General features: G+C 40.9%; 1 protein-coding gene across 4 annotated transcripts in view; it reads right to left on the minus strand.

The window, feature by feature from the left end:
• Positions 1 to 24,640, minus strand: part of Dync2i1 (dynein 2 intermediate chain 1) — a 51,942-nt gene extending 27,302 nt beyond the window's left edge. For 3 of the 4 annotated variants that reach the window (XR_007588512.1, XM_050120865.1, XM_050120867.1), the window contains exons 1-8: positions 24,496 to 24,640; positions 20,227 to 20,280; positions 18,925 to 19,357; positions 17,594 to 17,685; positions 15,065 to 15,373; positions 13,622 to 13,690; positions 12,573 to 12,789; positions 8,732 to 8,834 (exon numbers count right to left, since the gene is read on the minus strand). Coding sequence is in view for 3 of the 4 variants with exons in the window: in XM_050120865.1 (XP_049976822.1) it covers positions 8,732 to 8,834; positions 12,573 to 12,789; positions 13,622 to 13,690; positions 15,065 to 15,373; positions 17,594 to 17,685; positions 18,925 to 19,357; positions 20,227 to 20,280; positions 24,496 to 24,510 (1,292 nt within the window). In the remaining variant the exon portion in view is untranslated. Of the gene's footprint in view, positions 1 to 8,731; positions 8,835 to 12,572; positions 12,790 to 13,621; positions 13,691 to 15,064; positions 15,374 to 15,959; positions 16,096 to 17,593; positions 17,686 to 18,924; positions 19,358 to 20,226; positions 20,281 to 24,495 lie in introns of those variants that run through there. The other variant, XM_050120866.1, reaches the window with a different exon arrangement.
• Between the last annotated feature and the right edge of the window lie 2,055 nt (positions 24,641 to 26,695).

Consider the following 26,695-nt stretch of genomic DNA (forward strand, 5'->3'; position numbering starts at 1 on the left):
GAGCCACCATGTGGTTGCTAAGAATTGAACTCAGGACCTTTGGAAGAGCAGACAATGCTCTTAGCCATTGAGCCATCTCTCCAGCCCTTGTTTCATTTTTTGAGACAGAGTTATTCTGTATAGGCCTGGCTGTTCTGGAACTCACTCTGTAGACAAGCCTGGCTTCGAACTCACAGAGATCCACCTGCCTCTACTTCCTGAGTGTTAGGATTAAAAGTGTGCCAACAATGCCCAGCATTTGGATAGCCTTTTAAGGGACTTCTTATCCTAAACAGTCAAGTAAGACGAAGTCCCCAATAAAGCATCATGTCCCCACTCCCCACTCTATGCGCACACACACATGCATGCACACACACACACACACCTTTTTATTTTCATAGCCATAAAATGTTAACCCAAAGTCTGGCTAAGCCTCAGAAAAAAAAAATTCACAAGTTGGAAATGTGCCTATTTTTCTATTCTCTGAAATCTGTGAAAATGGGAGTTATTTCCTCAGGTATTTAAAATATGATAGGCCAACTATGTGCTTTAATTTGTGGGAAAGTGATTTATGTATTAAATACATTTAATGAGCATAATATATTTAAGCATAATTTTCTACTCTATTTTAGATCTATTGTGATGAGTTGCATCCTTCTAAAGTTTACTCATTTCACCTAAATTTTTATTGGCAGTTATTCATACAATCTTATTTAATTTTAGTAAGATCTGCAGTAATATTCTCTTTTCCATTTTTACTGTCTTTGTTTTCTTTCTTTATTGTACTTAATCAAGACCTTCCATTGATGGAGGAAGGTCATTGAGCAATAAAGAAACTACTTGGCTGGCCCTGATAGGTTAAAGCATAGGTGGGAGGAGTAAACAGAATAGGATGCTGGCGGAAGAGAAAGTGAGGTCAGACTCTGCTCTGCTCCCGGAGAGACCCGACAGCTCTGCTCTCTGGAGCAGAGACACCATGCTCAGCTCTCCCGGGTAGACTCGATAGCTCTGCTCTCTGGAGCAGAGACACCATGCTCAGCTCTCCCAGGCAGCTCCAACCCAGGATGGACGGAGGCTAGAATCTTCCCGGTAAGCGCACCTTGGGGTGCTTACATACATTACTAGAAATGGGCTAGTCCAGGTGCGAGAGTTAGCCAAGAAGAGGCTGGATAGAAATGGGCCAAGCGGTGTTTAAATGAATACAGTTTGTGTGTTGTTATTTCGGGCATGAGCTAGCAGGCGGCCGGGGTGCTGGGGACGCAGCCCTGCCACCACTCCTATTTCAACATTCCATGAAGTTTATAAATTTTAGGACAAATTTCCAAGAATAATTTTGACTTTGCTGAATTTATTGCAAATGCTTTCAATTTTACAGATTTGTGCTCTTACCTTTTATTGCATTTCTTTGAATTTCTAATTAATTGCTGTCTTTTCCCAGGCTTAGCATGTCTGCTTGCACCACTGATATTTCTCATTCTCTCTTTAAAGTGTGTCTGTTGTTATAGGGTCAGCATACCCCACAGATAGAGGTTCCCTTGTCACTGGTGAAAGCAGTTTGTGGATCTGGGTCAGACTCAGTGCACTTGTGTCGTATGGATGGGGCCCTCAGTCTGATCACCAGCACCAAAGGTTCTCCTAATTTCTTCTTTTGCTTATGTTCACCAAGAAGTACAATGTTTAATTTTCTAACTTCTGGGAGTTTTCTACTTGACTTTCTATTGATCTGGAGAAGAGAAGATATGTATACCACCAAAATTAATCAATATTCAGTTTGAAAAGAAGAAACTCCTTGATAAAGAGAAACGACAGCTCATCTACAGAGGTGACAACCATACAAGTTATAGAAAAACCTCACTAGTGTTGGGGCAGGGTTCTGTTCTTGTCTGTGTAGGAAAATAGAAAATACCAATCTTCAAGAATTCAGGAGACCTGAGACATCTAGACATCTGAAGAAGAAAGAATCCAGAAAGAATTACCAATCAAAGAAAAATCTGACTTAAGATATCAATATTCTCTGCAAGTAAACTCTGAAGAAGATTGGGCATACACCAACGATTCCACCTGGTCCATTTAAAGATTGGCTTTGGACTACAAACTGCTCAGAGTAATTTTGAGGTGGCTAGCTGAGATGATCCAACCTAACAGATTACTCTAGCCAGGATTTGAGACAAGCCCTGCACTTTCTCATTGTGCAGAGACTGAACAACAAATGATAAAGCTACCTCTCTCAGGACTTCAAAATTAACACAAATTTTTCTTTTCAGGATCAGCTAAAGATGCCATTGTCCCAAGACATCAGGAAGCAAATTTAAGAACACAATGCCCACATTCTCAAGAGGTAGGGTGGGTGGCTTTTGGTCGTTCAATGGATTATGGATTATCTGTCATTGTTTAGAGTGTTGGTTACAAGTTATTATTGGTAATGGTCAGAAAAAAAGCTAAACAAAGGAAATTAGATTTAAGGTTATTGTTTTGAAAGAACAAAAAGGGAGATATAGATAAGATAAAAGAGTAGATTACTGAATCTAATCTGAAAATAAAAAAGCAAGAATATAGAAATAAGATAAAAAGGTAGGGGGGCTGGAGAGATGGCTCAGAGGTTAAGAGCACTGATTGTTCTTCCAGAGGTCCTGAGTTCAATTCCCAGCAACCACATGGTAGCTCACAACCATCAGATGTAATGAAATCTGGTACCCTCTTCTAGCTTGCAGGCATACATGCAGACAAAATACTGTATAAAAAATAAATAAATAAATCTTTTTTAAAAAAAGATAAAAAGGTAGATTATTGAATCTACTTTTTATTTTATTTTTTTGTTGGTACATCTTTTTTTGAATTTTTTTAATGTACTTTTTAAAAGGAACTAACTCTTAATTTTAAATGTTTTATATTGGATTGGACTTTTGTATCTTGTATACAAATTTTGTATATTGATACAAATTTGAGATTACTTTTGGTAAAATATACTGTACATATGTCTCTAATCTTGTTCAAGGTATTGTACCTATACAGCTCATTTAACAATGTAATGCAAACAACTTATAATGCACAGCCTTCAGACCAAATTAAAATTTGCAGGCAAATGGATGGATCTAGAAAACATATTGAGTATGTTTTCAATACTCAGAAACCAGACCCAGAAAGACAAATATCATATGTGGCTTTTAGACATAAAGCAAAGGAAAAGCAACCTACAATACACAATCCCAGAGAATCTAGACAATAAATGAAGACCCTAAGAGATACATGAATCTAATCTACATGGGAAGTAGAAAAAGACAAAATCTCCTGAATAAATTGGGAGCATGGGAACTATGGGAGAGGGTAGAAGGGGAGGGGAGAGGAAGGCAGGAGAGCAAAGAAAAAAAGTATAGCTCAATAAAATCAATAAAAAAAATTAAAAAACAATGTAATATAAATTTCTAGTCTTTGAAAATTATTACCAATGTTTAAGATAATAAAGAAATGCAGGTTAGTAATAGTCATTTATTATGACCAAATTTGTAGTCACATTGGTATGTTTTCAAGGTCAAACAAACACTTCAAACATTTCAGAGTTATACAGAATATGGCATGTAAAATGTTTTAATAACAAAGGCTCTTTTTTTTTTATGACAATGAGACATGTCTGCTCCTGGTAGCACCAATCTACTTCAGAGAAGATAGTGGGTATCAAAGAAACTCCACATGGAGTTGACTTTTTGTGGCAAAAGTAAACTACTGGGCAAGAAAATGCCCTTGCCTCGATTGCTGACAGTATGCTGTCCTAACTGGACAAGCAATAACACAACATTGTTTAATGTAAGGACAAGCCTGAGAAAGCTTTTAAAAAGGATTCTAGACAGACAAGAACAGAGCCAAGTGCAGCTTCTTGGTAACTGTGTTTACTCTGGTAGGCTCTGTTGGCTGGTGGTAAGCAGAGGCACAGCTCCTTTAAGAAGGGCTTTCTGACTCAGCATTAGAGGCAAAAACCTTGCAGTTCTTTTAAGAGGCTCTGCCACCAAACACTTAAATAGTGTTTATTAGCAGCCGGATCAGGCTTCTTGGTGGTGGCATGGACCTAGAAATTCCACAGAATTGTGACAATAAGTGTGGCTCCCGCCAGTACCTCCATCATGAAACTAGACTCTCAAAAAGCTAAGAAATGGGGTGGAGCCAGTTGCCAAAGCAGCTTTAATCTATCCACAGCGCTTAGCAGTTGAAACACTCATGTGGTCAGAAAAAGATAGAGATATACAGTAAAGACAGATTCAGATGAAAAAAAAACTCTAAAAAGTTACATATGTTTGGGAGAGAAAAGAAAAAGAATACAGAAAGTCCTTTTAAAAAGGAAAGAGTAGTCAGGCGTGGTGGCACAAGCCTTTAGTCCCAGAATCTGGGAGGCAGAGGCATGCAGATCTCTGTGAACTTGAGGCCAGCCTGTTCTACAGAGTGAGTTCCAGGACAGCCAATGATACACAGAGAAAGCCTGTCTCAAATAAATAAATAAATAAATAAATAAATAAATAAATAAATAAATAAATAAAAAATAGAAAAAATACACGTAAAGATGGAAAATACACAGAGAATCTGGACAGTCTATATTATTGTGTTGTCTTCAAATTGTTTGACTGCTGAGGAAGGAACAACAGCTGCTAAAAGACATTTGATTTTAAATGTTGCTGGATTAATCCAACCTATATATTTTGAAAATGCCTTGACTTCAAAATTTAAGTTAAAAGATGTGTTACTTTGGAGAAGATAGTTTGCTTTTGTTTCCACAGGAAATGAGAGGCTGTGGATTCATTCTGGGTTAAGAAAAATCAAGTTTGATTAAGGAAGTCCCCCCCCTGAAAAATCTCCAATAGAAGCCCAGTTTATCCAATATTTCAGAGGACCTCTGTTGGAGTTTCCTTTGAGTTCTCATCCAAAACAGCCTCAAGACTGCTAACTGAAATGATCAAGTCTCATAGAATATTCCAGTCAGGACCTAATTTTCTTTATCCTAAATTTTCTTTAGGTCCCCATAAGATTATCAGTGCCCCCAATCATCAAGTTGCCTAGAAACTTTGCCCACATTCCCAAAAATTGAATTATGGATGTTTGTCTTTGTTTAGAGTGTTGGTTACAAGTTGTTATGGATAATGGTCAAGAAAAAAAGGTAAACAAAGGAGATTAGATTCAGAGTTCTTATTTTGAAAACAAGAAAAGGGGGGAGTACTGTGGGACAATGGTCTCATAAAGATTTGTCACTTGTATTGATTTAATAAAACTCTGATTGGCCAGTAGCCAGGCAGGAAGTAGAGGCGGGGCCAAGAGAACAGGAGAATCCCGGGAAGAGGAAAGGGTCAGTCTTCAGTTGTCACCCAGTCCAAAAGGAAACAAGATGAGAATGCCTCACTGATAAAAGGTACCAAGCCATGTGGCTAACACAGACAAAACTTATGGGTTAAAATGTAAGAGTTAGTTAATAAGAAGCCTGGGCTAATAGGCCAACCAGTTTATAATTAATGTAGGCTTCTGTGTGTTTCTTTGGGACTGAATGGCTGTGGGACTGGGCGGGACAGAAACTTCCATTTCCAAAAAATAAAAATAAAAACGTATCCTTCCCTTTGTCATTCCCTTCTTTAGGAGTCCATGTTTTTATCTGTCATCAATTGCTTCTGCCTGAAAAAAAATACCTGTTTCTTTTAGTATAGGCCTGTGAGTAAGAAATTCTCCAGGTTTCTGTAGGTCTGAAAATGCATAACTTCTAGTTTAGTTCTTAAAGGGCGTTGCTCACTTTGAGCGCTTGGAGCATGTTTGTCACTGTGGCCGACATTCTCCTTTGAAAAGCCCCCACTTAAGCTGTCTGCTCCAACTTTCAAGCTGCAGCTTCCCCACCTCTCTGGCTATTTTTAAGACCCCTCTCCCCCTGGTATCTAGTGCTCAGTATTCTGACTGAATTCTCTCCTGCTGTACTTTTGTTTGTTCTTCTTTATTATCTACATTTATGCTTCTTCTACCTTTTCAAGCCTTAACTTGCTTACATTTGTAGATTTTTTAAAATCTGCAGATAGTATGTCTTAAAATACAGCTTCTACCCTGGCCTTTCTCTTGTCCTTCCTGGGATTCAATTACACACACCAGATAATTCTCACTCTGTGTTGTGGCTTTACAGTCTCTTTTATAAGCTCCCCTTCCTTATCTTCTCTTCAAGTTGAAAATTTCCCACTGTCCTCTCTCCAGCTCCCTAACCCTGCCACCTCTGATAACTTGCTATTAAACTAACTTAGCCACCTAATTTTTAGTTTCAATTATTGTATTTTTGGAGAAAGCACCTAAAATTTGATTATCTAATTGATTTTAATGTTCTGATCAAATTCATTGCTTGTCAATTTATTTATACATAACCATGTTATTATAATTTTATTTTAAAAATGCAGATCAACTGATTTGCTCTCAGGATCACACATGGTCCTGTTCCTACTCTGGTTTCGCTCTTGGTTCTAGTGACCTGACCCCAGTCTCTGGTGTGTCTAGTGATTTAGTGGACAACAGGCAATGAGTAGAAAATTCTGTACAAATTTTGGATATTTTCTTTTTAATTTCTTCCTGGAAAGGAGAATCCACTGAAGTAGGTCACACTAAACAGGTCCTGTTAGGATGAGCAGAGGCTCAGTATCATGATCTGTGACATCAGATCTACTTCAGCCTTGCCTTTATTCCTAGCATGGAGGCCCTAGGAGCTTCAACCAAAGTCAGGGGTGTTTAGCTAGAACTCTGCTACTTCAAAATCCTAGACTTCATTTTCCATCTCCCTAGCCCTAAGCGAATGCCGAAGTTCCTACTCTTGCTTTCTATCTGAATTGAGCACGTTGAAAACCACATACAGCCTCTGCAATGGGAATACAGTAGCAACACAAAGTTGGCACTCTCCACTTGTCTTGCAGAGCTTGGTCCTTTGGGTACTGGTGGTCCTAGCTGTTACTAGTTTTTCATGCAGTCATCTCAGAGTGTGTGCTTACTACTATGTTTTAGACCCAACTTTCACAGTTGTTTTCAACCAGAGGTTTTTGGGTTTTTTGTTTTGTTTTGCTTTTTTTATACAAACTGTTCATCACAGAAAGAGGTAGAGTCCTGATGTGGGAAGGTCATTTGTCAATCTGTTGTTTCATTGGTTAATCAATAAAGAAAACTGCTCGGTCTGATAGGTCAGAAAATTAGGTAGGTGGAGTAGACAGAACAGAATGCTGGAAAGAAGAGAAGTGAGCCAGACGCCATGCCTCTCCTCTCTGGTCAGATGCGATGGAGCAAGCTGCCAGGTCAGACATGCTGAATCTTTCCCGGTAAGACACCACCTTGTGGTGCTACACAGATTACTAAATATGGGTTAAGCAAGACATGAGAGTTAGCCAAGAAGAGGCTAGATATAATGGGCCAGGCAGTGTTTAAATGAATACAGTTTGTGTGTTGTTATTTCAGGGTATAAGCTAGCCAGGCAGCCGGGAGCCGGGTGACAGGAACGCAGCCCGCCATTCCATCTACAGAGTCCTGTCCTAATTCTTTGAAATTCGAAAAGGAATGTTGCTCTGACAACTATACACTGCTCAATACCATCACTGGGTAGATACATCTGATATATCCTAGAAAACTACCTCTTCAAAGTTCTCGTCAAGATGTTTCAGTCAAGATTTTATCCTATGCACCCACTGGACACTGGGACATGGCACTGTTTTAACATTTCACCTGTTCAACACAACTCTGTGAGTGCATAGCTTATGACTCCATTCGTACACTGGCAGCATCACCTTTTCTATTTACTCACTGGTCATTCAAGGCCCATCTGGTGGAAGACTAGGGAAAGAAGTCAAGAAGAAAAAAGCTTTCTTCCCAGACCCTTTTATCCTGCTTGCAACATTTCTCTGTGGCTCCAGGCCTTGCTCTGCAGCCACTATGGTTCAACATCACTGATTTATCATAGACTTTGTGAAAGGCCAAAATTAAGTTATGGTCTTCAGCCAGTGCAGGATCAATATCGTACATTTTTTAACTCATCTGAAAGACTGCTCTGAGATGAGTATTCTAGGGTTCTGCGCCCACCTTGGGCTGCCTAGAGAATTATTTCCCCACATCGAGACATCTAGACACTCCATGGCTAAAGAAAGCCATGCTTCAAAAGGGTCTAATTAATGCTTGAGCTGGTGGCAGACCTTGGTATCATTTTCATGGTGATAGTTTTACAAGCATACAAATACAAAAACCACTGGGTCATGGAGGCTTCTCCCTATATTTCAAGAGATCAGTGTCACAAAGCCACAATGCAACATGAGTCAAGCTCAATCTGCCTAGCAAGATTCTGTCCACCTGATCAGAAATGTATGACTGTGATTCTGCTGGAGTCTAAACGACCATGGGCTCTTGGGCTGAGTCACAACAGTCAGTCATTAGAGAGCAAGCATCTAGTATACAGAACAGTACACAGTGACCAGAATAAGAGGTGAACACAAAGGGAACCGTATTACTAATGAAGGAATTGACCAGGCTAGGGACATAGCTCACAAGATACTGGTTTCAATCCCCAATTTACCTCAACAGTCAACAATGAAAAGTGGGAAACTCTGGTTTGAAGAGCGTGTTGAGAAAGGGTTCATTAAAATGCACTAATGCAAAGCTACAGCTGAGATGAGCTCAATGAGAACATCTGCTAAAGTGCACGAGGCCCTGGATTTCATCCACAGCAGAACGTGTGCACACACACAAATACCTGTGCCAAATTCCTCGATATACCTACTTTTGTTTGAGGGCCTGACTCCGGCTCTTCTGGCGATGTGAGGCTGTTACAAAATCCACAAAAATTCCACAAACAGGGGCTCTGGAAACGGAATCATTTCCATCTGCATAAGGGAAAAAAGTTATTTTGTGATAATGAAATAGCTCCTTCAAACAAAAAAGTAAAACAATTATAGTCACATTAAAATCGCACTCAATAATTTTTACTTGAAATTGATGAATCATACCAGTAAGAGTTTTAGAAATATTTACGAATATGTGTATAAAATACAGTTTTCTGTTTCTATCCTATGTACTTTGGGGGAAAAAAAAACCAAAGCTATAACCCTCAATTATGGTTTCACTTTCTAAGACTCCGTTTATCTACAGTCAATTGTGGTCTCAAAGTTATTAAATGAGTAATTCCAAAACCAACAGCTGGTAAGTGTTGACTTGCATGTTGTTCTGAGTAGCTTGATGAACTCTCACAATGTTTTGCTAGAATGTGAGCCATCCTGTATGCAAGCTAGATGTGCTCCTAGAATGTGAGCCATCCTGTAGGCAGGCTAGATGTGCTCCTAGAATGTGAGCCATCCTGTAAGCAGGCTAGATGTGCTCCTAGAATGTGAGCCATCCTGTAGGCAGGCTAGATGTGCTCCTAGAATGTGAACCATCCTGTAGGCAGGCTAGATGTGCTCCCTGAGCCCAGTTCATTACTTGTCACTGCAGTCACAGCCATCAGATCAGCTCTTGGTATCACACTGCTAAGACTCAAGGAACCCCTAATGATGCCCTAAAAGGACAAGAGCAATGTGGATTGCCAAAGAGGAACCATTAGCGCCTTCTTCAAGGCCACCAGATGGTGTAGCAGATGAAGCAAAACTTACCAACTAGCCTGACAACCTGAGAACCCATAAGATAGAAGGAGAGAACTGGTGTAGGAGGGTCATCTGTCTATGTGTTACTTTCATTGGTTAATAAAGAAACTGCCTTGGCCTTTTGATAGGCCAGCCCTTAGGTGGGTAGAGAAGATTGAACAGAATACTGGGAGAAAGAAGCAGAGTCAGGCAGACGCCATGAATCTCTGGCCCGAGACAGATGTAAATTAGGATCTTTCCCGGTAAGCCTCAGCCTCGTGGTGCTACACAGATTTAATGGAAATTGGTTAATCAAGATGTGAGAGTTAGTCAATAAGAGGCTAGAAATAATGGGCCAGGCAGTGTTTAAATGAATACAGTTTCTGTGTAATTATTTCGGGTAAAGCTAGCTGGGCGGCTGGGAGGGACAAAAAGCAGCCCGCTTCCCTATTACAACAGAGAACCAACTCTAGAAAGTTGCCCTCTGATCCCAACATAAAACATGGACAAGCACATTGGTCTAACACACATATATAAATAAATAAAATAAATAAATAAATTTTAAAAAGACCTTCCTTAAAATAAAAAAGTGAATGTCCACAATTTAAGGAAAGAAAACAACCCCCCTGAGGCTGCTGAGTTCAATTGTAAAAAGTCCCCTATTCATGAAAACATGAAGAATAACAAATTCACACTACATGTGCTGCACCATCTTAACCTGCAAAGTTTCCACACCAGTACATGATGTGAGCCTAATTAGGAGGGACAAGGCACTACACTTGCACTGGAGAACATGTTCAAGCTGATGCAGAGTGCTGCATCAGAAAGCACTCGGGGGCCAAAGGTCATTCAGTGCTCCAGCCCTTGCTGCTCTAGCAGAGGACCTGAGTTTTGTTCCCAGCTCTCAACTGTCCAAATCTCCAGTTCCAGAGGGTCTGATACCCTCTTCTGACCTCCTCAAGCAGCAGGTGTACATGTATATATTCAAGACACTCATAAAATAAAAATAAACAACCCTTTCAGAAAGCACTTAGGCTATGAAGGCCTCAGCAAGGGTCTCCCTGACCTGCAGGTGAAGAAGCTGGTTAGGGAGGATGGACAATACCTGAAGCAAGTCTTCAACTGCAGCAAAACCAGGCTCTCCTGAAAGATGCCAGGTGGAAACCACAGTCACAAAACTAGGAAGATGCAGATATAAGCCTACAATCCTAGCACTCAGAAGGCTGATGCAGAAAAAATTAAGAGTTGAAGACAAGTCTGGGCTATACAGTTAGACTATCAAAGAAACAAAACTGCAAAAAAAAAAAAAAAAGTAATATGAGAAGTTTATAACCAAATAAACCCTAGGAGGCAGAAGAATGTTCTCCTAAAACAACCTTATGGCAGTCATGGTTAGCCAAACAGGTACAGTTTGCTACAAATGTGGTGATTAATCAGGAGTCATAGCCATCATAGCCTAGCACTTATATATACTGCTCATGTTCTTGAGCTCACCATATCTATTAACTTATTTAATTATCACTCTAGAGGAGGTCTCACCCTTACAGAAACTAAAAGCAGAGACTAAAAGTCAGTGTCCTAGTTAGCATTTACTGTTATACTATATATCTGTTTCTACTTCTGTTTAAGATTTTTTTTATACTGATACAAATTTAAGGTTATTTTTTGTTATACTGTATATACATTTCTACTTCCAATTCAGGTATTTTGTATTTTGTTACAAATTTGAAGTTATTGTCCTATATTGTATATCTGTTTCTATTTTTGCTTATGACATTATCTATACAGCTCATATTGATACAGCTTGTTTATTTATGCAATGTGAAGTTTTAGCCCATAAAAGCTATATTGGATAATAAGGAAATACAGATTAACAGCCACCCATAATTATCAAACTTATAGTCAAATTAGTTGGTTTTTCTAGGTATACAGAGATATGTTTCAAATAGATAGGTAATCTTCAAACACTTTAAAGACCTACAGAATGTGGCATTTAAAGTGTTTTAATAACTTAGACTTGTTTTGATATGATATACGTCTGTTCCTGGCAGCATCAATCTACTTCTAAAGAGGATGATGGGTACCAAAGACACACCATATGAAGTTTGCTTTCTTTGTGACACAAGATAGCCCTTAGGGCAAGAAACTGCCCTTTCTTTAACTGCTGACAGTTATGCTGTCCAAACTGGACAAACAGAACACAAAGAAAAGCAACTGCCAAATTTTGCCCAGACAAGATAGGACAGTCCTTCAAAATTTCCTGCTACTGAAAAGGTCTGTCAGATATTCTAGACCTCTAGGCCAAAGATGCATGCCCCAAGGTGGTAGAGGAACCTTAGGTGACTGTTCCAGCAGCCAGCTGTTTCTGTTAGTTCTCACATTTTGTAAGTCACTTGTTTGCACATCCTGCTTACTCAGGTAATATTTTCCTTGCTGTGTGCAATTTCATTTTTGTTAAGGTTATCACCTTTCTTTTCTATCTGGATAATATTTGATAATAATTCTTATTGTATATAGTTTTACCATGTTAGGGTTAGAACCTTTCCTTCTTAATTAGATAAAAAGGGGGAACTGGTAGGGGAATTCTGTCACCAACCTACTAGACAATTGAAAGGAGCATTTTAGTCCTTTTGGTTTTCATGGGAAATGGCTGTGACCAAAAGAAAAGGTAGGGCCGAGCAATACTTGCCCTCTTTGGTCTGGGAACAAATGGCAGTTGTGGCAGAGGCAAGGTGGTGGTGAGGAGGACATCACCAAAGGGAATAAGAACACAGGCCTAGAGGCTGCACAAGAGGCTAACAATGCAAGGCAACATACATAGTTGTACATAGGAACAGTGACTGACATTTCATAGCCATCCTTAACACACGTCTTGTGCCACAGGCACATCGCATAGCATTGCCTGATATATCAAGTATAAAATCTGCCCACCTTGTGGAACTTTTCAGCAAATGTCTACATAGCTCCCAGAACATGTTTCCCAGTTTTAAGTGTCCCTGTCTATACCTTCCCAGGGCTCCTTCTCATACTCCATTCGACCTTGCTTCTGAGACAGTTTCAAAGATAACTCTCCAACCCTTTCATTCTCCGCACTGATTGCCTTTTGAATTTCTTGTATCTCCCTTTTCTGGGCTAGAGGAAGTTCTTCAGCCTTTTCTTTAGAGTCATGCTCATTATTGCTGTCATCATCTCCATCACAAACCTCAAAGTCATCTTCATAATCCTATAAACAAGAATAAGGATTTTACCACCCATCACACAAATCACAAATGAGTTAATACCTAAAACAAAGCATCACAATTAATGATTCAAGCCGGATGGTGGTGGTGCACGCCTTTAATCCCAGCACACGGGAGGCAGAGGCAGGCGGATCTCTGTGAGCTCGAGACCAGCCTGGTCTACAAGAGCTAGTTCCAGGACAGGCTCCAAAGCCACAGAGAAACCCTGTCTCGAAAAATCCAAAAAAAAAAATTTATGATTCAAAATAAGAAAAAAAAAACCTTATTATTGCTAAAGGAAATTTTATAATGCACTGATTTTAATATTGCTAGATTGTAAATTTGCAATATACTGCTGCCTTTGTTTTTCTGAAAATGAACCATGACATAGAACCTTGTATATGAAGAAGTATAAATAATGTATAAACATTGTGCTAAGATTGTGAAGGGTTATGCACACATATAGTTAGATATGCACACACACACATAAATGCTTGAATACAGTGTACTTAAAATGGGGTTAAATTGTAAAACTCTTTAATTATCAAACACAGTGAGGACAAGCATTGGTGGGACTATAGCAAGCGTTGCACAGGTAGTGACCAGATCTACATCAAAACTTAACAGACATGGACAAGAGAGAAAAGGCTAACCAAATTACTTTGCATGCACCAGTCAGTGGAAGCACATGCCTTTAATCCCAGTACTTGGAAGGCAGAGACAGGTGGATCTCTTGAGTTCTAGGAGAGAAACCCTGACTTAAAAAAAATTACAACACAGGCACTAATTTTTAAGAAGACATTGTTAAGCTGAGAAAAATTTAAATTTTATACATACTTCAAAATCATCTTCAAAATATTCATCAGCCGCAGTAGCCTCTAAATCAATGTCTTCCTTTTCAGGTTCCTGGAAGCAAATGTCAAATATGAAATAAAACATTCAACCATAAGCTTCACTATTGCAAACAGGCTGAAAACCCTTGTTTTCTAGGGATTGTGAGGTGAATTATTGTAAGAGATAACCTTGTAAGAACACACTATACATTTTAAAAAGCTAAAAGAACTTTAAGCTTTCACCATAAAAAAGTAAAAACTGTTTAAAAGATGTTTACTCTAGTGAACATTATATAATATACATGTGACCAGATACAGAACAGTTGTTTCGGATTCTATAAAAAATGGGGCATCTCAGAAAGTGTGTATGAAAACAAATTACTACAGTGGGTCTCAGAAAACATTAAGCAACTAGAATAATGAAGCCAAGTATACATAGGAAGAAATTAGATCTTTGCAATCAGTAGCTATACATTTTTAATCTTTTCTGTAAACTGTTTATCAATTCTGATTTAAACTGTTTCATAACTTGATCACTTAATTTCTCTTTTAAAAGTATCAGCTTCCTTTTTAAGGTTTAGTTTCAAATTTTAATGACAGACTTTTTTTAATTTTCTGTTAAATGAACATTAACACCTGGTTGTGATGGCAAACACCAGAAATCTATGCTGATTGGTAGACAGAGGCAGGCAGAGCAGTGGTAGCACACTCTTTTAATCCCAGCACTGGCAAGTGGATCTCTGTGAGTTCAAGGCCAATCTGGTCTACAGAGGGAGTTCTAGGACAAGCTCCAATGCTACACAGAATAACCCTATCTTGAAAAAAAAAAAAGGAAGAAAGGAAGAGAAGGAGGGAGAATGGAAGGAAGGAAGGAAGGAAGGAAGGAAGGAAGGAAGGAAGGAAAGAAAGAAGGAAGGACGGACGATCACTTGGGCCCATGATCTCTAGACCAGCCTGCTCAACATAGCAAAACCTCTCATATCTGGGGGCGGAAGGGCAGAACACTTAACCACATAACTAAAAGATTTGAGTTCACACTTTTTAAAGAATTAGTAATCTCCCTCTATTGATTACAAAGTAGTGACTTAAGTCATATTTTGTTATGTCATAACCATTGATGATTAACAATGTCAACTTAGAGAAGCTCCTACAATATCTACAAAGCACACTCCTAACTGTCATGAAGATGTGTCCAAAGAGTTAGGATCAGTCAGCAGAAAGACCCACCTAAATGTGGACGGCACATCACATATGCTAGAGGCCTAAAGAGCAGTAACACAGGCCTGTTCCCTCTGCCACAATGGACTGGTCTCTGAAAACATGAGATGAGAACATCTGTCCTCCTTCATTTCTTTATAGCATACATTTTGTTGCAGTAACCAAAGATTAGCAGGATATTCGACCCTGAGCAACTTTCTCTACGTGTTGACATGGAAAACAATGATACCTTCGCTTCCCTCCTCTTGTGCTCTTCTCTCCCAGATCTCTCTCTTTTATCTGCATGACTGCGGCGCCTCTCCTCATCATGATGGAGTCCTTCCTTGTGCCGCTTCTCTCGGTGTCTCTCTTCCACTTCCCTGTCAGAGAGCGAGTTCCCCTTCTCTTTGGAATGTTTCTCTCTTTTCTCCCCTGTGCTGCTTCTGTCTCGGTGCCTCTTGTCCCGATCTGTATCTCTCACCTTCCTGTGCTTCTTTTCACCTTCCTCTTTATACAGCCAGTAGTTGAGAGGATTCTCTTTACTGTCTCCGTACTGCAGCTTTGAAACCAACAGTGAAATCTATGTGAGCAAAGGGGTCACAAGCACTGTCTGTGTATTTTAGGATGAAAGAAGCAGAAAAAAAAATACAAACAAACAAAAAAAAAATCACAGAGCCAGCACTGCTCTGTATCCCTACAATCCTCAGTCTGCTGTCCTGGAAGAAAAGTGATCCTCATTCACACCAAGAAGCACTGCAAAGCAGCAGCATCTAAGCCAAGATGCCCCCCTGGACAGACGTTAAAAATGTCAAAATTCCTCAGGATGATGGTGTGGGTGCCCTGTGTGAAGGCTTGGTCTGTAGGCAGTCACTGCTGGGAGGTACTGTGGCCTGCAGGAGGTACAGCCCCAGGAAAGGCTGCGGGGACTGGGGCCTCAACTCTTCCTATTCCTCCCTCCTCCTCGCTCTTACCTGACTTGGGACGTGAGTAGCATTGCTCTACCATACATTCCCACAACATGCCACTGTCCTACAACAGGGCCAAGGAGTCCTGGGCTGAAAGTTCCAATACTATGCATCAAAGTCAACCTTTCTTTTTATATATTGATTTCTTTGGATATACTATTATAGTTACAGAGAACTAACCCAGACACACAGCAAAGCACATAGAATTGGCCTTCTTTCTTGCTCCACAACACTCTTAATTTGTCCTTCACCTTCAGCTCCACAGTCCTGTAGGCTCTGCGGCAAGGTCTTGGTGACTTCCGTAGGAAGGCAGTCCCTGTGGAGAACACCAGCACCTGTGCTGCTGTCTGCATGCAGGGACACGGTATGCCGCCTTCCCTTAGCTGTTCCTCATTCCCACCCAGACAAAATGACTATCATCAGTCATCTCTTTATCCCAACAGCACCACCAAAGTTCAGCAAGTCACTCGTGACAGGAGTCATTACGATGGCGTCCTAGCTCTGATTCCATCTCGGAATCAGACCCTGAGCAAGCCTGACTGGATCCGTCCAAGCCAAGGGGTGCTGCACTCACTCACTCCCACGGCACACCTTGGTTCTCTATGTTCCTTTCACCAATCTGGGGTGCTTAAGAGTCCCCCTACCTCCTTCTTCGGTTCTCCTCAGCTCTAGTTCACCCTGTTTATTTCTGCCAGGACAGTATTTCTAGAGAAATTAGGGTGTTCTGACTGAGCCCCTCAGCCTTAAAGGCAGGTCAGTACCTAAGATCACTTGTCAAAATTAACTATGTGAATTAAAAAGCTAAGTCTAAAGAACTTTTACAGACCCCTAATAAAACCCAGACAATCACTTCCATCACTATGGAGGAGGAAGACGGTTTGTGGAACATTCTCTCTGCCAAAGTACAGACTTATCTATGTCATAATTTTTACTTACTTATAAAAGATTCCTCAAATCAAATTTTTTTAAAAACAATAGTATCATAAAAGCATAGCAAAGAGTTAACCTTTTAAAGTATACCCAAGACTTGCCACTAGAAAGTAAGTGCTACACAAGCGGTAATTAGTATGAGGGTGGTTAACGTCCATAAGAAAACACCCACACAGGGCAGAGGAGGAATCCCTTCTAATGTTCTTCAGCCCAGGATGATTTTTTTTAAAAAAACAATGGTTTTCTGGCCAGTTTTATATAAACCTGACACAAGGTGGAGCCATCTGAAAGGAAGGAACCTCGGTTGAGAAAATGCCTCCATAAGATCTCACTATAAGGCATTTTTCTTATTAGTGATTGATGGGTGAGGGCCCAGCGCATGGTGGGTGGTGCCATCGCTGCACTGGTGGTCCTGGGTCCTCTATGAAAGCAGACTGAGCAAGCCGTGGAGTAATAAGCAGCACTCCTCTAAGGTTTGTGCATCGAGTTCCTGACTCCAGGGTCAGACCTGCGTGAGTTCCTGTCCTGACTTCCTTTGGTGATGGACTCCATGTGGAAGTGTGAGCCAAATAAAGCCTCTCCTCCCCAGGGTGTTTCGTAACGGTGTTTCATCACAGCAACAGTAACCCTAAGACAAAATATCTTAGGTAACAGACATGTCAATCACCCTATTACAGAAATTAAACACTATATATACATATTGAAATGTCACACTGCCCCCATAAATAAAACAATTATTATATGTCAATTAGACGTTAAAAATATTTTTTAAAAGAGAAAATATCTAGAAGTTTCATTTCCTTCTTTTCTTAATCAGATTAGCACAACGCTCCTGAGTGCTATGCTGGCCAGACAGCAGCCTTCCCTCAGGCTGGTCCTATTACCTTTCTTTCTCGGTATCTTCTTTCTCTATCGTCATTTCCTCTCTCAGAATCTTCATCTCTCCTGTCTTTCTCCTCAGCTCGTACTTTACTTGCTAAAAAATACAACATATTTTTAATATTCCCACACTTTACCACCTGATAATATTGTACATTTTATAACTGTGCATGTGTTCATTAATTTGCATCTTAACATTCTTCAACAAAGACACATTTTCAAAACTCAAGAGTAAAAAGTGCAAGTATCTGAACTTAAGTGGAAGATAAATATGGCAGGCTAGGAACAGATACAATTCTTCTCCTCTCCCAATTTGTTACTGAGACAATCTGGGAAAGGTCTGTATTCCCCAGGAAGTGGAGAAGGGCCTCATAAATGCACATGAGAGGAGGCCGAAGACATTAAGTGTGGAGTCAGGGAAACAGGGCTCAACATAACCTGCAAGAGAAGCCACAGGTGAGGCTGATGAATCATCCAGGTATTGGTGATGTCCGAAGGCCTACCCAACACAGAAAAGCAGCCATCACAGAGAAGCAACATTAACTTACAGTTAAGAAAATCCAAAGGGCAGGGCTTTATTTAGCTCATGGTAGAGTTCTTGCCTACCATGCACAACAGCCCTTGGTTTGATCTACAAATCCTCAACATTACAATAAAACTCCATTTCAGTGGAATACTTTTATTAAAATGCTTTATTTTTGCTTATCTATAGAGACTAAGATTTATTGAGATAATAAATCAAAAAGAGTTTCAAAAGTAAAAACAGTAGTAAATACTATGAAAATGGTTTCTTTGTTGACTGAATTCTTTAAAAAAAAAAAAAAAAGCCATAGTAACAAACATAGAGAATAGAAAAAGGTGACTTCAAATCTAAAACTAAAGTATCCATGAAAACCTGAGAGAAAATAAATGAGGAACTGAAAGGGGAAATGCTTCCAACAGTGAAAACTTCTAAATAAAATACCGGCCAAGAAAATGGCTCAACAAGTAAAAGCAGGAGCCAATCAAGTCTGACAAACCCCAGAACCCATGTAAAAGCCGGATGCAGGTGCACACAGCTGCCGCATTCCTATAGCAGGATGAGCGGTGAAGCAAGGAGAATCCGCCTTAACCCCTCAGCTCAGCAAGCCTAAAGTACATCACGTGCAGAAAGAGGCCCATTTCAACAATGTGGAAGGCAAATCCTGAACATTGTCTTCTAACCTCCACGCACAGAGTGTGGCACAAATGAACACACAGTCAATCAACAAATTAATGGAGCAAAAGAAATATAGCTAGGAAACTTACAAAACATTAGGGTGATACTATAGGAGGAACCCCTAATACAGAGACGCACCTGCGCGGACCTTCTTTTCCACTCTCTCCAGCATCTGCCGGCCACGCACCTCTTGAACCAGGAGGTCATGGTAGGCAGCAGTCTGCCTGAGCTCTTCTTTCCTGGCCCTTCTGTCTTTCTCTCTCTCTCTGTCTTTGCCTCGACTATGAACCCTCTCTGAATCTTGCTCTCGATGTCTTTCTTTCGGCCTGTCTTTCTCACGGTCTTTCACCTCTTTCCTCCTTTCCTTGTGCTTCTCCCGGTCTCTCTCCCCACGAGGATGTTCTGTGGAGGGGTAAAGGTCTCTCTCAGCAGTCCTCTCCTTGTGGCGGGCCTCCCGGTCTGGGTCCCTGCTCTTATGTTCTCTGTAATCAAGAAGACCCAGTTCTGACTCCTTGTGCGTCTTCTTTTCTCTGAGTTTCTTCTCTTCCTTGGGACTACCTGATTGTACAGCCTGAAACAACACAAGGAAGAGCTTCCTTGACCAGGAAATCCACACACATTGACTTCCACTCATTAAAAACACTTTAAAAATCACTGGCTACAGTAAGATTTTCTCAATTGAGCAAGATGGGAGATGGAGCTGAATGAATATTGTTAGAAATACTAACTGGAGTCCCGTTTAACATTTCAACAAATACGATAACTGCCAATCACCCCAAACAGCAGAGATTTTCATGTTTATTGACAGATCAAATCTGAAATTTCATTAATAAAATACAGCCTATAGTAAAAAGAGATAACGAAGCTGTGTTTTAAAGTTGTTGAGGCAAGAACCACTTGTTTACTACACATGGAATAAAGCCAGTTAGACACCACAGCAGTTAAGAGGCAGAAGCAGGTGCATCTCTGTGATCTGGTTTGCATAAGTTCCAGGCCAGGCAGGGCTACATAGTGAGATCCTGTGTCAACAACAACAAAGCAAGACATGGGTGGCACATGTAAAACAGCACTCAGGAGAATGGGACAGGAGGATCACAGTCCCTTCAGTTCAAAGCCAGCCTGGATTACAGAGTGAGACCCTATTTAAAATTAATTAATTAATAAAACTTTTACTATGAAACTTTCAGAAGAACTAAATCTCAGTCATAAAACTCAAGCTGGTGGGGCCTCTAGACCAGGCACCTCAGTGCCAGAGCAGGACTCTAATCCATAGGAGCTCCAGAAGTACTAAACCCCTGGCTTCGTCTTTGATCCAAAATGCCTTCTTGTAATGAATTTCTTGTAACCAAAGCTATGCAAGGTTATGCCAAGCTGATTGCTCTGTCCAAAAGACCATGAAGGTTCTATGTGAATCCCAAATAAGTCTCTAAAATATATTACCTTAAGGTGTCTTCTAAGGTCATCTGCTTTCCAAGTGTCATCTTTGGTTCTTCTCTAAAATCAAAGTACAAAATCAGAACTATCAAGTCAGGCATTGGAACTATCAAGACAGGACACACCACATTCTATCACTCAGAAAGACTCCAAGTTCCAAGACACTTTAGGCTATATAAGGAGGTTCTAGGTGAAAAAAATTTCAAATAACCAATTTTGTGTTTTCATTATACTGTTTGTATCAAGAATAATTAACTAGCACATACTTGCTCTCCTACTGAAATGAAAGATGATCCAAACAGAGGCCACAATGGGACCCACACCTGTAACCCCAGCACTTGGGTGCCTAGGAAGGAGGATGCAGAGTCCGAGGCCAGCCTCACATACATAGGGATATTTTGTCACAAAAGGAAACAAAAAAGGATACAAATATAGATTTGTTTAAAATAATTCACTAGTCTAAAGTGATCCATAATTATTACAGGACTCATTTATTTAGCTACTTCAAAAACTACTAAACATACCGAACAAAAGAGACAACATAATGGTGGCAGCTACAGGACAGATCTAGGGCAAGCACTCTGTGAGCACGTGTCAGACGTAAACCAGAAGGATCGCACTGGCTGCTTTCTAGAGGCCTGTGTTCAAGTCCCAGCACCTACACAGCACTGACAACTGTCTTCAACTCCAGTTGCAGGGGCTCTCACCTCATCTTCTGGCCTCCTCAGAAACAGGCAAGTTTACAGATATACAAGCAGGCAAAACATCCATACACATAATTTTTTATTTAAACAAAAAATGCCAGAAAGTATTTTTTTGATAGGCCACAATAAACTCTTTCATCCCAAGTAATGAGCACAGGGCTGAGTCAAGGATTTCTGCTCCTTCTGCTGTGGCTGGCCCATCCTAGGCCAGAAGGAGACAGTGTGATTACCAAAAAATGTGGCTCCCACTTTGCCTTCCTTGGCTACCTACCACAGGAGCTCAGCTGTAAAGAAGGGGCACTATAGCAGAGGCCCCACAGTATCCACTGGAGGCCAGAATGTGAGAGTCCACCCAATGAAGCACCACATACAAGCCCCAAACATGAATCTGCCTATTTGAGATCCCAGATGTTAAAGGAGCAGAATAAGTCTTCTAAGTTGTCTGTTCTCAAATTCCAAATCCATGAAAACAAAAGCAAAATAAAAAACATCACTGATGTTCTAACAATTAAATTTAAAGTGATCTTCTTTCTCTACAAAAATAAAAAACAGTAGGTAAGGGTAGACAAAATTTTCATTTAGCATCCAATGTACATCAGATGCTATACTAGGTCAAATACACTATTTGAATCTCATAAACCTGTCAAGAAGAGTACTGGGTACTAGAGAAGTGGGTCATTTGGTAAAGGAGTTGCCTCAAATGCGGGAGGAACTGCCAGGCATAGTGGCGCACGCCTTTAATCCCAGTACTCCGGAGGCAGAGGCAGGTGGATCTCTGAGTTGAGGCCAGCTTGGTCTACAAAGCAAGTTCCAGACAGCCAAGGGTTACAGAATAAGAGCCTGTCCCAAACAAAACAAAACCAAAGTATGAGGATCTAAGACCTTGTTCTCAGAACTCCAACTTAAAAGCCTGATGTGGCTGGCCCTCCTTCCAATTCACCTCCATGCCCTAGGGCTTCAGCCTCTTGCTGCAGACCCACTGCCCGCCTAGATCTTCCCAAAAGAGAAACTCCCCACAACACATAATAATCAAAACACTAAATTACAGAAAAAAGAAAGAATATTAAATGTGGCCAGGGAAAAAGACCAAGTCACATATAAAGGTGGGCCCATTGGAATAACACCTGATTTTTCAATGGAGATTTTAAAAGCCAGGAAGGACCTAGTTAAGCTCTGAGAGACCACAGATGACAGCACAGATTACTCAACCCAGCAAAGCTATCAATCACAATCCACTAAGAAAGAAAAACATGTCAAGATACAACAAACAATTAGCTGTCAACTAATCTAGCGCTACAGAAGGCACTCCAGGGAAGCTAAGACTGCAGAGAAGGTTGACCACACCAGTAGCTCTCTTCCTAATGCTGCAGCCCTTTGATAGAGTTCCTCATGCTGTGGAGAGCCTGTTCATAAAACCATTCAGTTGTTACTCCAAAAGTGTAATTTTGCTACTGTTATGGATCATAATGTAAATATGATATGCAGGTTATCTAACATGCAACCCCCAAAGAGGATGAAATTGACAGATTAAGAACCGTTGGACTATAGACAAGAGGACACAAGAATTAAATAATCCCAGAACAGTGTATTAAATAGTGGGGGAGGGGGCAGGGAAACAACCCCACCACAACAACAACAACAAAATAACAAGAATAAACACTGCTCTTTAATAACTCCCAAGATCAATAGTCTCAATTCCCCAATAAAAAAGACATAGACTAACAGACTGGATTAAAAAAACAGGGCTCATATTTCTGCTGCATCCAAGAAACACACCTCACCTGAAGGACAGATATCACCTTAGAATCAAAGGATGGAAAAAGGTATTCCAAGCAAATGAACCCCCCCCCAAAAAAACCAAGCAGGTATAGCCACTTTAAATATGAGACAAAACAGACTTCAAGCCAAAACTAGTCAGAAGAAACAGGAAAAAAGGCATTACATACTCAGCAAAAGGGAAAAAATGGATGTTGCAGTTCTAAAGATTTATGCACCAAACACAAGGGCACCCAAGTTCATAAAAGAAACACTACCATGGCTAAAATCACACTTTGGCCTTCACACAGTGATAGTGGATGACTTCAGTACCCCACTCCCATCAACAGAGAGCTCGTCCAGACAAAAACTAAGCAGAAATACTGGAATTCAACAACATCATAGGTCAAATGGACATAACAGGCATCTACAGAACATTCCACCCAAACACTAACAAACATACCTTCTTTGCAGCAGCTCATGGAACTGTCTCCAAAAGTGACCACGTATTAGAACACAAAGCAACTTTCAGCACATATAAGGAAACTGGAATAACACCCTGTCCCCAACCCGAGCACCATGGATGAAAGCTGAATATCAACACGGCAGAAATGACAGGAAGCTCACAAACTTCGTGGACACTGAACGGCTCACTGCTTAATAAAAACTGAGCCAAGGAAGAAATCAAAAATTAAAAAGGTTTTAGAATTGAATGAAAATGAAAATACAACATACTCAAACCTAAGGGACACAGTGAACATAGTTCTAAGAGGCAAGTTCATAGCACTAACTGCTTCCATCAAACAACTGGAACTTCATGCTACACCTGACAACTCTAGAAAAAGAAGAAGAAATAACACCCCGAAACAGTAGATGGCAAGAAATAATCAAACTCAGGAGTAGAATCAATGAAAGAGTAACAACAACAAAAACCAATATAAAGAATCAATAAAACTAAGAGCTGGGTCTTTGAGGGGGAAAAAAAATCAACAAAATGGAGAAACTTGTACCCAGTAAACCAAAAGATGGAAAGACAATCCAAATTAATTAAAGCAGATGAAAAAGGACCCATTATAACAGACACTGAAGTAATTCATAGGATTTATCATAGACAATTGATGGAATCATAAGGACCAGAAAACTTAAGACATGGATTTCTTTTTTTTTTATTGGCCAAGTAGTGATTTAATTAATACAGTTTCTGTATGGTTATTTTAGGGCTGAGCAGGTGGGAACAAGAGACCTCCTACAACAACCTAAGCAAGCAAATGATACTGTGTAGCTTCCTTCCTAGAAATCAAGAATCTGAGCTTTCACACTTGTTACTAGTCGGTCACTTGGATCCCCTTTAGAGATGTGAACTTGGGACTCTATCCAAAGTAGCTCCTATATTCCAATAGACATGAATTTCTTAATACAAATGACCTACAAAAGTTAAAGTCAACAACCGTATCTACTGTCGACTCAAATGTGGCACCTTTCAGCTTTTTAATTTGTTTTTTTTTTTTTTTTGCTTTTGTCTTGTTCTGTTTTAAACTGTAAAGAAGATCAGCCCCCATAAAGGGTGCCTCGAGACCAGGAGTTCTATGCCTTCCTTAAGTTGATTCTCAGCCATGCCTCTGGGTAAGTTCAGAAACTCCTCCACAAACAGCACCTGGAGCAGAGTAGGGAGAAGCGGCTGCAAAGCTAAGAACCCCCGGACCCAAACTCCGCCTCCAGCTCTCTCCTCAGTTCCGGCCGAGGGAGAAACGCGGTCTCTGTTGCTGCGAAAGAGTGGGGGAACACGGGCGCGGGCTGAACCCCGCGGCACACCAACCTTCCCAGGCTCCATGGCTCCTCGAGGCCGGGGCAGCCGCGTGTCTTCAGCCCAGGAGGCGCGGGGCACCCGGGGAAGTCAAATCCGTCGTCAGCCTCCACTGACCAGCCAAGGCCTACGGGTCGAGGCTCCCCTAGCAGGCTGGCGTTCCCGTCTCCTAGCAACCAGTCGACGTTGCAGGCCCGGCATGCCCCACGGCTGTTCCCAGTACGCCTGCGCATACTTGCTTTTCGCAAACCGGCGGGAGCGGTTGTAAGCTAACGTTTGTGTCTGGTTTCCTGAGCTCCTGAGCGGCTTCTGTATCTTGTGGTGTCCTTGTCTCATCCTTGGTGCCCACAGTTGACAACGAAAGATGAAAAGGAGACGATGGATGAGCTTTATACTTCAACAAGCTTTGTCTTTCAAACCGCACCCCATAGACTGTCTTTTAATGAAAACCGTTTGTGGTCGGCTGTGATGGTGCACACTTTCAATCCTACTAAAATGGAGACAAGGCAGGAGCATCTTTGTGAGTTCCAGGCCAGGCTTATTCAATGCTGATCATAGGATGTAACTGCTGAAAGGTTGAGGAGTGAACGTGTGTTACCATTCTGAGCTTCTGCAGACGAGAAATTTACTTTGCCCCACTTTTCCTAGCCACAGGCTACTGTAACCCAGTTTAGGATTTATGACAGTCTGTCTGCTCAAGGTGGTCGCTAACCCAACTCCTTGGCATACAAAAAAATACTAACAAATACACTCTTTCATATTTGCCTAAAGTCTATTGTTTTCTTTGTTTCCATTTATCGGCACGTTCTTTAGAAGGAAGGTAATCTTGGTGGTGGTTGTGACTTATTTTGCTCCAGTTCTCATAGCAATTTGTTTTACTGGTTTTTGTCTATGGCCAAAAAGAATGATAAACTTTTACAGATTGCTCACCGAGGCTGGTAAATGATCTGATGCCAAAGCCCATTCTCTTAAGCCTTATATCACATCATACCCACTGGGAAAACAGCTGATGGAAAGCACCATACATTATTGCATGAGAAATAAAGCCACTGTCCACCGTGCTAGGAAAAGTCACACAAATTTCAAGCAGCATCCTCCCTTATCTGCAACCACGCTCCTACTTAAACCCACTTTTCTCCACTCTAGTCCCTAACTAACCCTTGCTTCATCACAGACAAAACCCTCTAAAATGAAGTCACCCAGTTAGGTCATGCAACCCCTGACTGACACGGTAAAATGTGCACCTCCACCACTGACAGACAGTTCACTACCCCGGGGTAACTGAAAATAACCTCGGCTAATAAGACAATAATGGCTTCCTGGGAGAACACGATATTTTTGCATAGTCACACAAGTATACAAGCTGCCATGGGTAGGAGAGGGACTTCATTCCTCTGAGTTAGGGCAGCTGTTTCAAAGTAGTGGTGAGTGGGATCATCTAGAGCAGCAGAGGCAAGCGGAATCTTCTCGATGCTACCTGATGTTGCCATGGCCAGCTCAGTGTCAAGAGTAGGACCACCAAAGGGGTATCACCCACAACTCTATCAAGGTGTTCGGAGTACATAGGTGCAGTAGAGTCTTCCAGAACAAAGCCCAAGTCCATGGCAGGTACAATGATTTCTGTGACTAGGATGGTCTCTTTCAGGTAGCCACAGCTTATTGGGAGGTGAAGTTTGTTGAATCAGTTGTGATATATCCAATTTGAACAGCTGCCAATGTGACCACCCATCTAATTAGAGCAGCTGGAAGGAACATCACCGCCCATGAGTCAGTTGTGATGTTCCTACCTAGATCAGCTGCAAACGTGATCACCCATCTAATTAGAGCAGCTGGAAGGAACATCACCTCCCATGAGTCAGTTGTGATGTTCCTACCTGGATCAGCTGCAAACGTGACCACCCATGGAAGGGTGAAGAGTAGCTGTCTGGTTGACAATGGCCCTGCTCTGAAGTTTTTGTTGCTGTTGAACCTCAAATTGACTTAAGGTCTTCAGCAGCCTGCACCACCCAAATAGTGCACAGATTCGACTCCTGGAAAAACAGGGGTAGACAGGATGTACATACACCAAGAGGTCAACAGACCATCCTTGGTAGCTTCTTTTATAAAGAAAATGTGCTTACTCATAATCCCAGCTGGGTGGAGGGCTGAGGCAAGAAGCTTTTGAGTTAAGAGACCAGACTGGGCTATATAGAGAGAAACTGTCTCTAACAAA

Source organism: Alexandromys fortis, unplaced genomic scaffold, assembly GCF_014885135.2.
Source record: "Alexandromys fortis isolate MF-2015 unplaced genomic scaffold, M_Fortis_MF-2015_v1.1 scaffold_182, whole genome shotgun sequence".
Classification (NCBI taxonomy): Eukaryota; Metazoa; Chordata; class Mammalia; order Rodentia; family Cricetidae; genus Alexandromys; species Alexandromys fortis.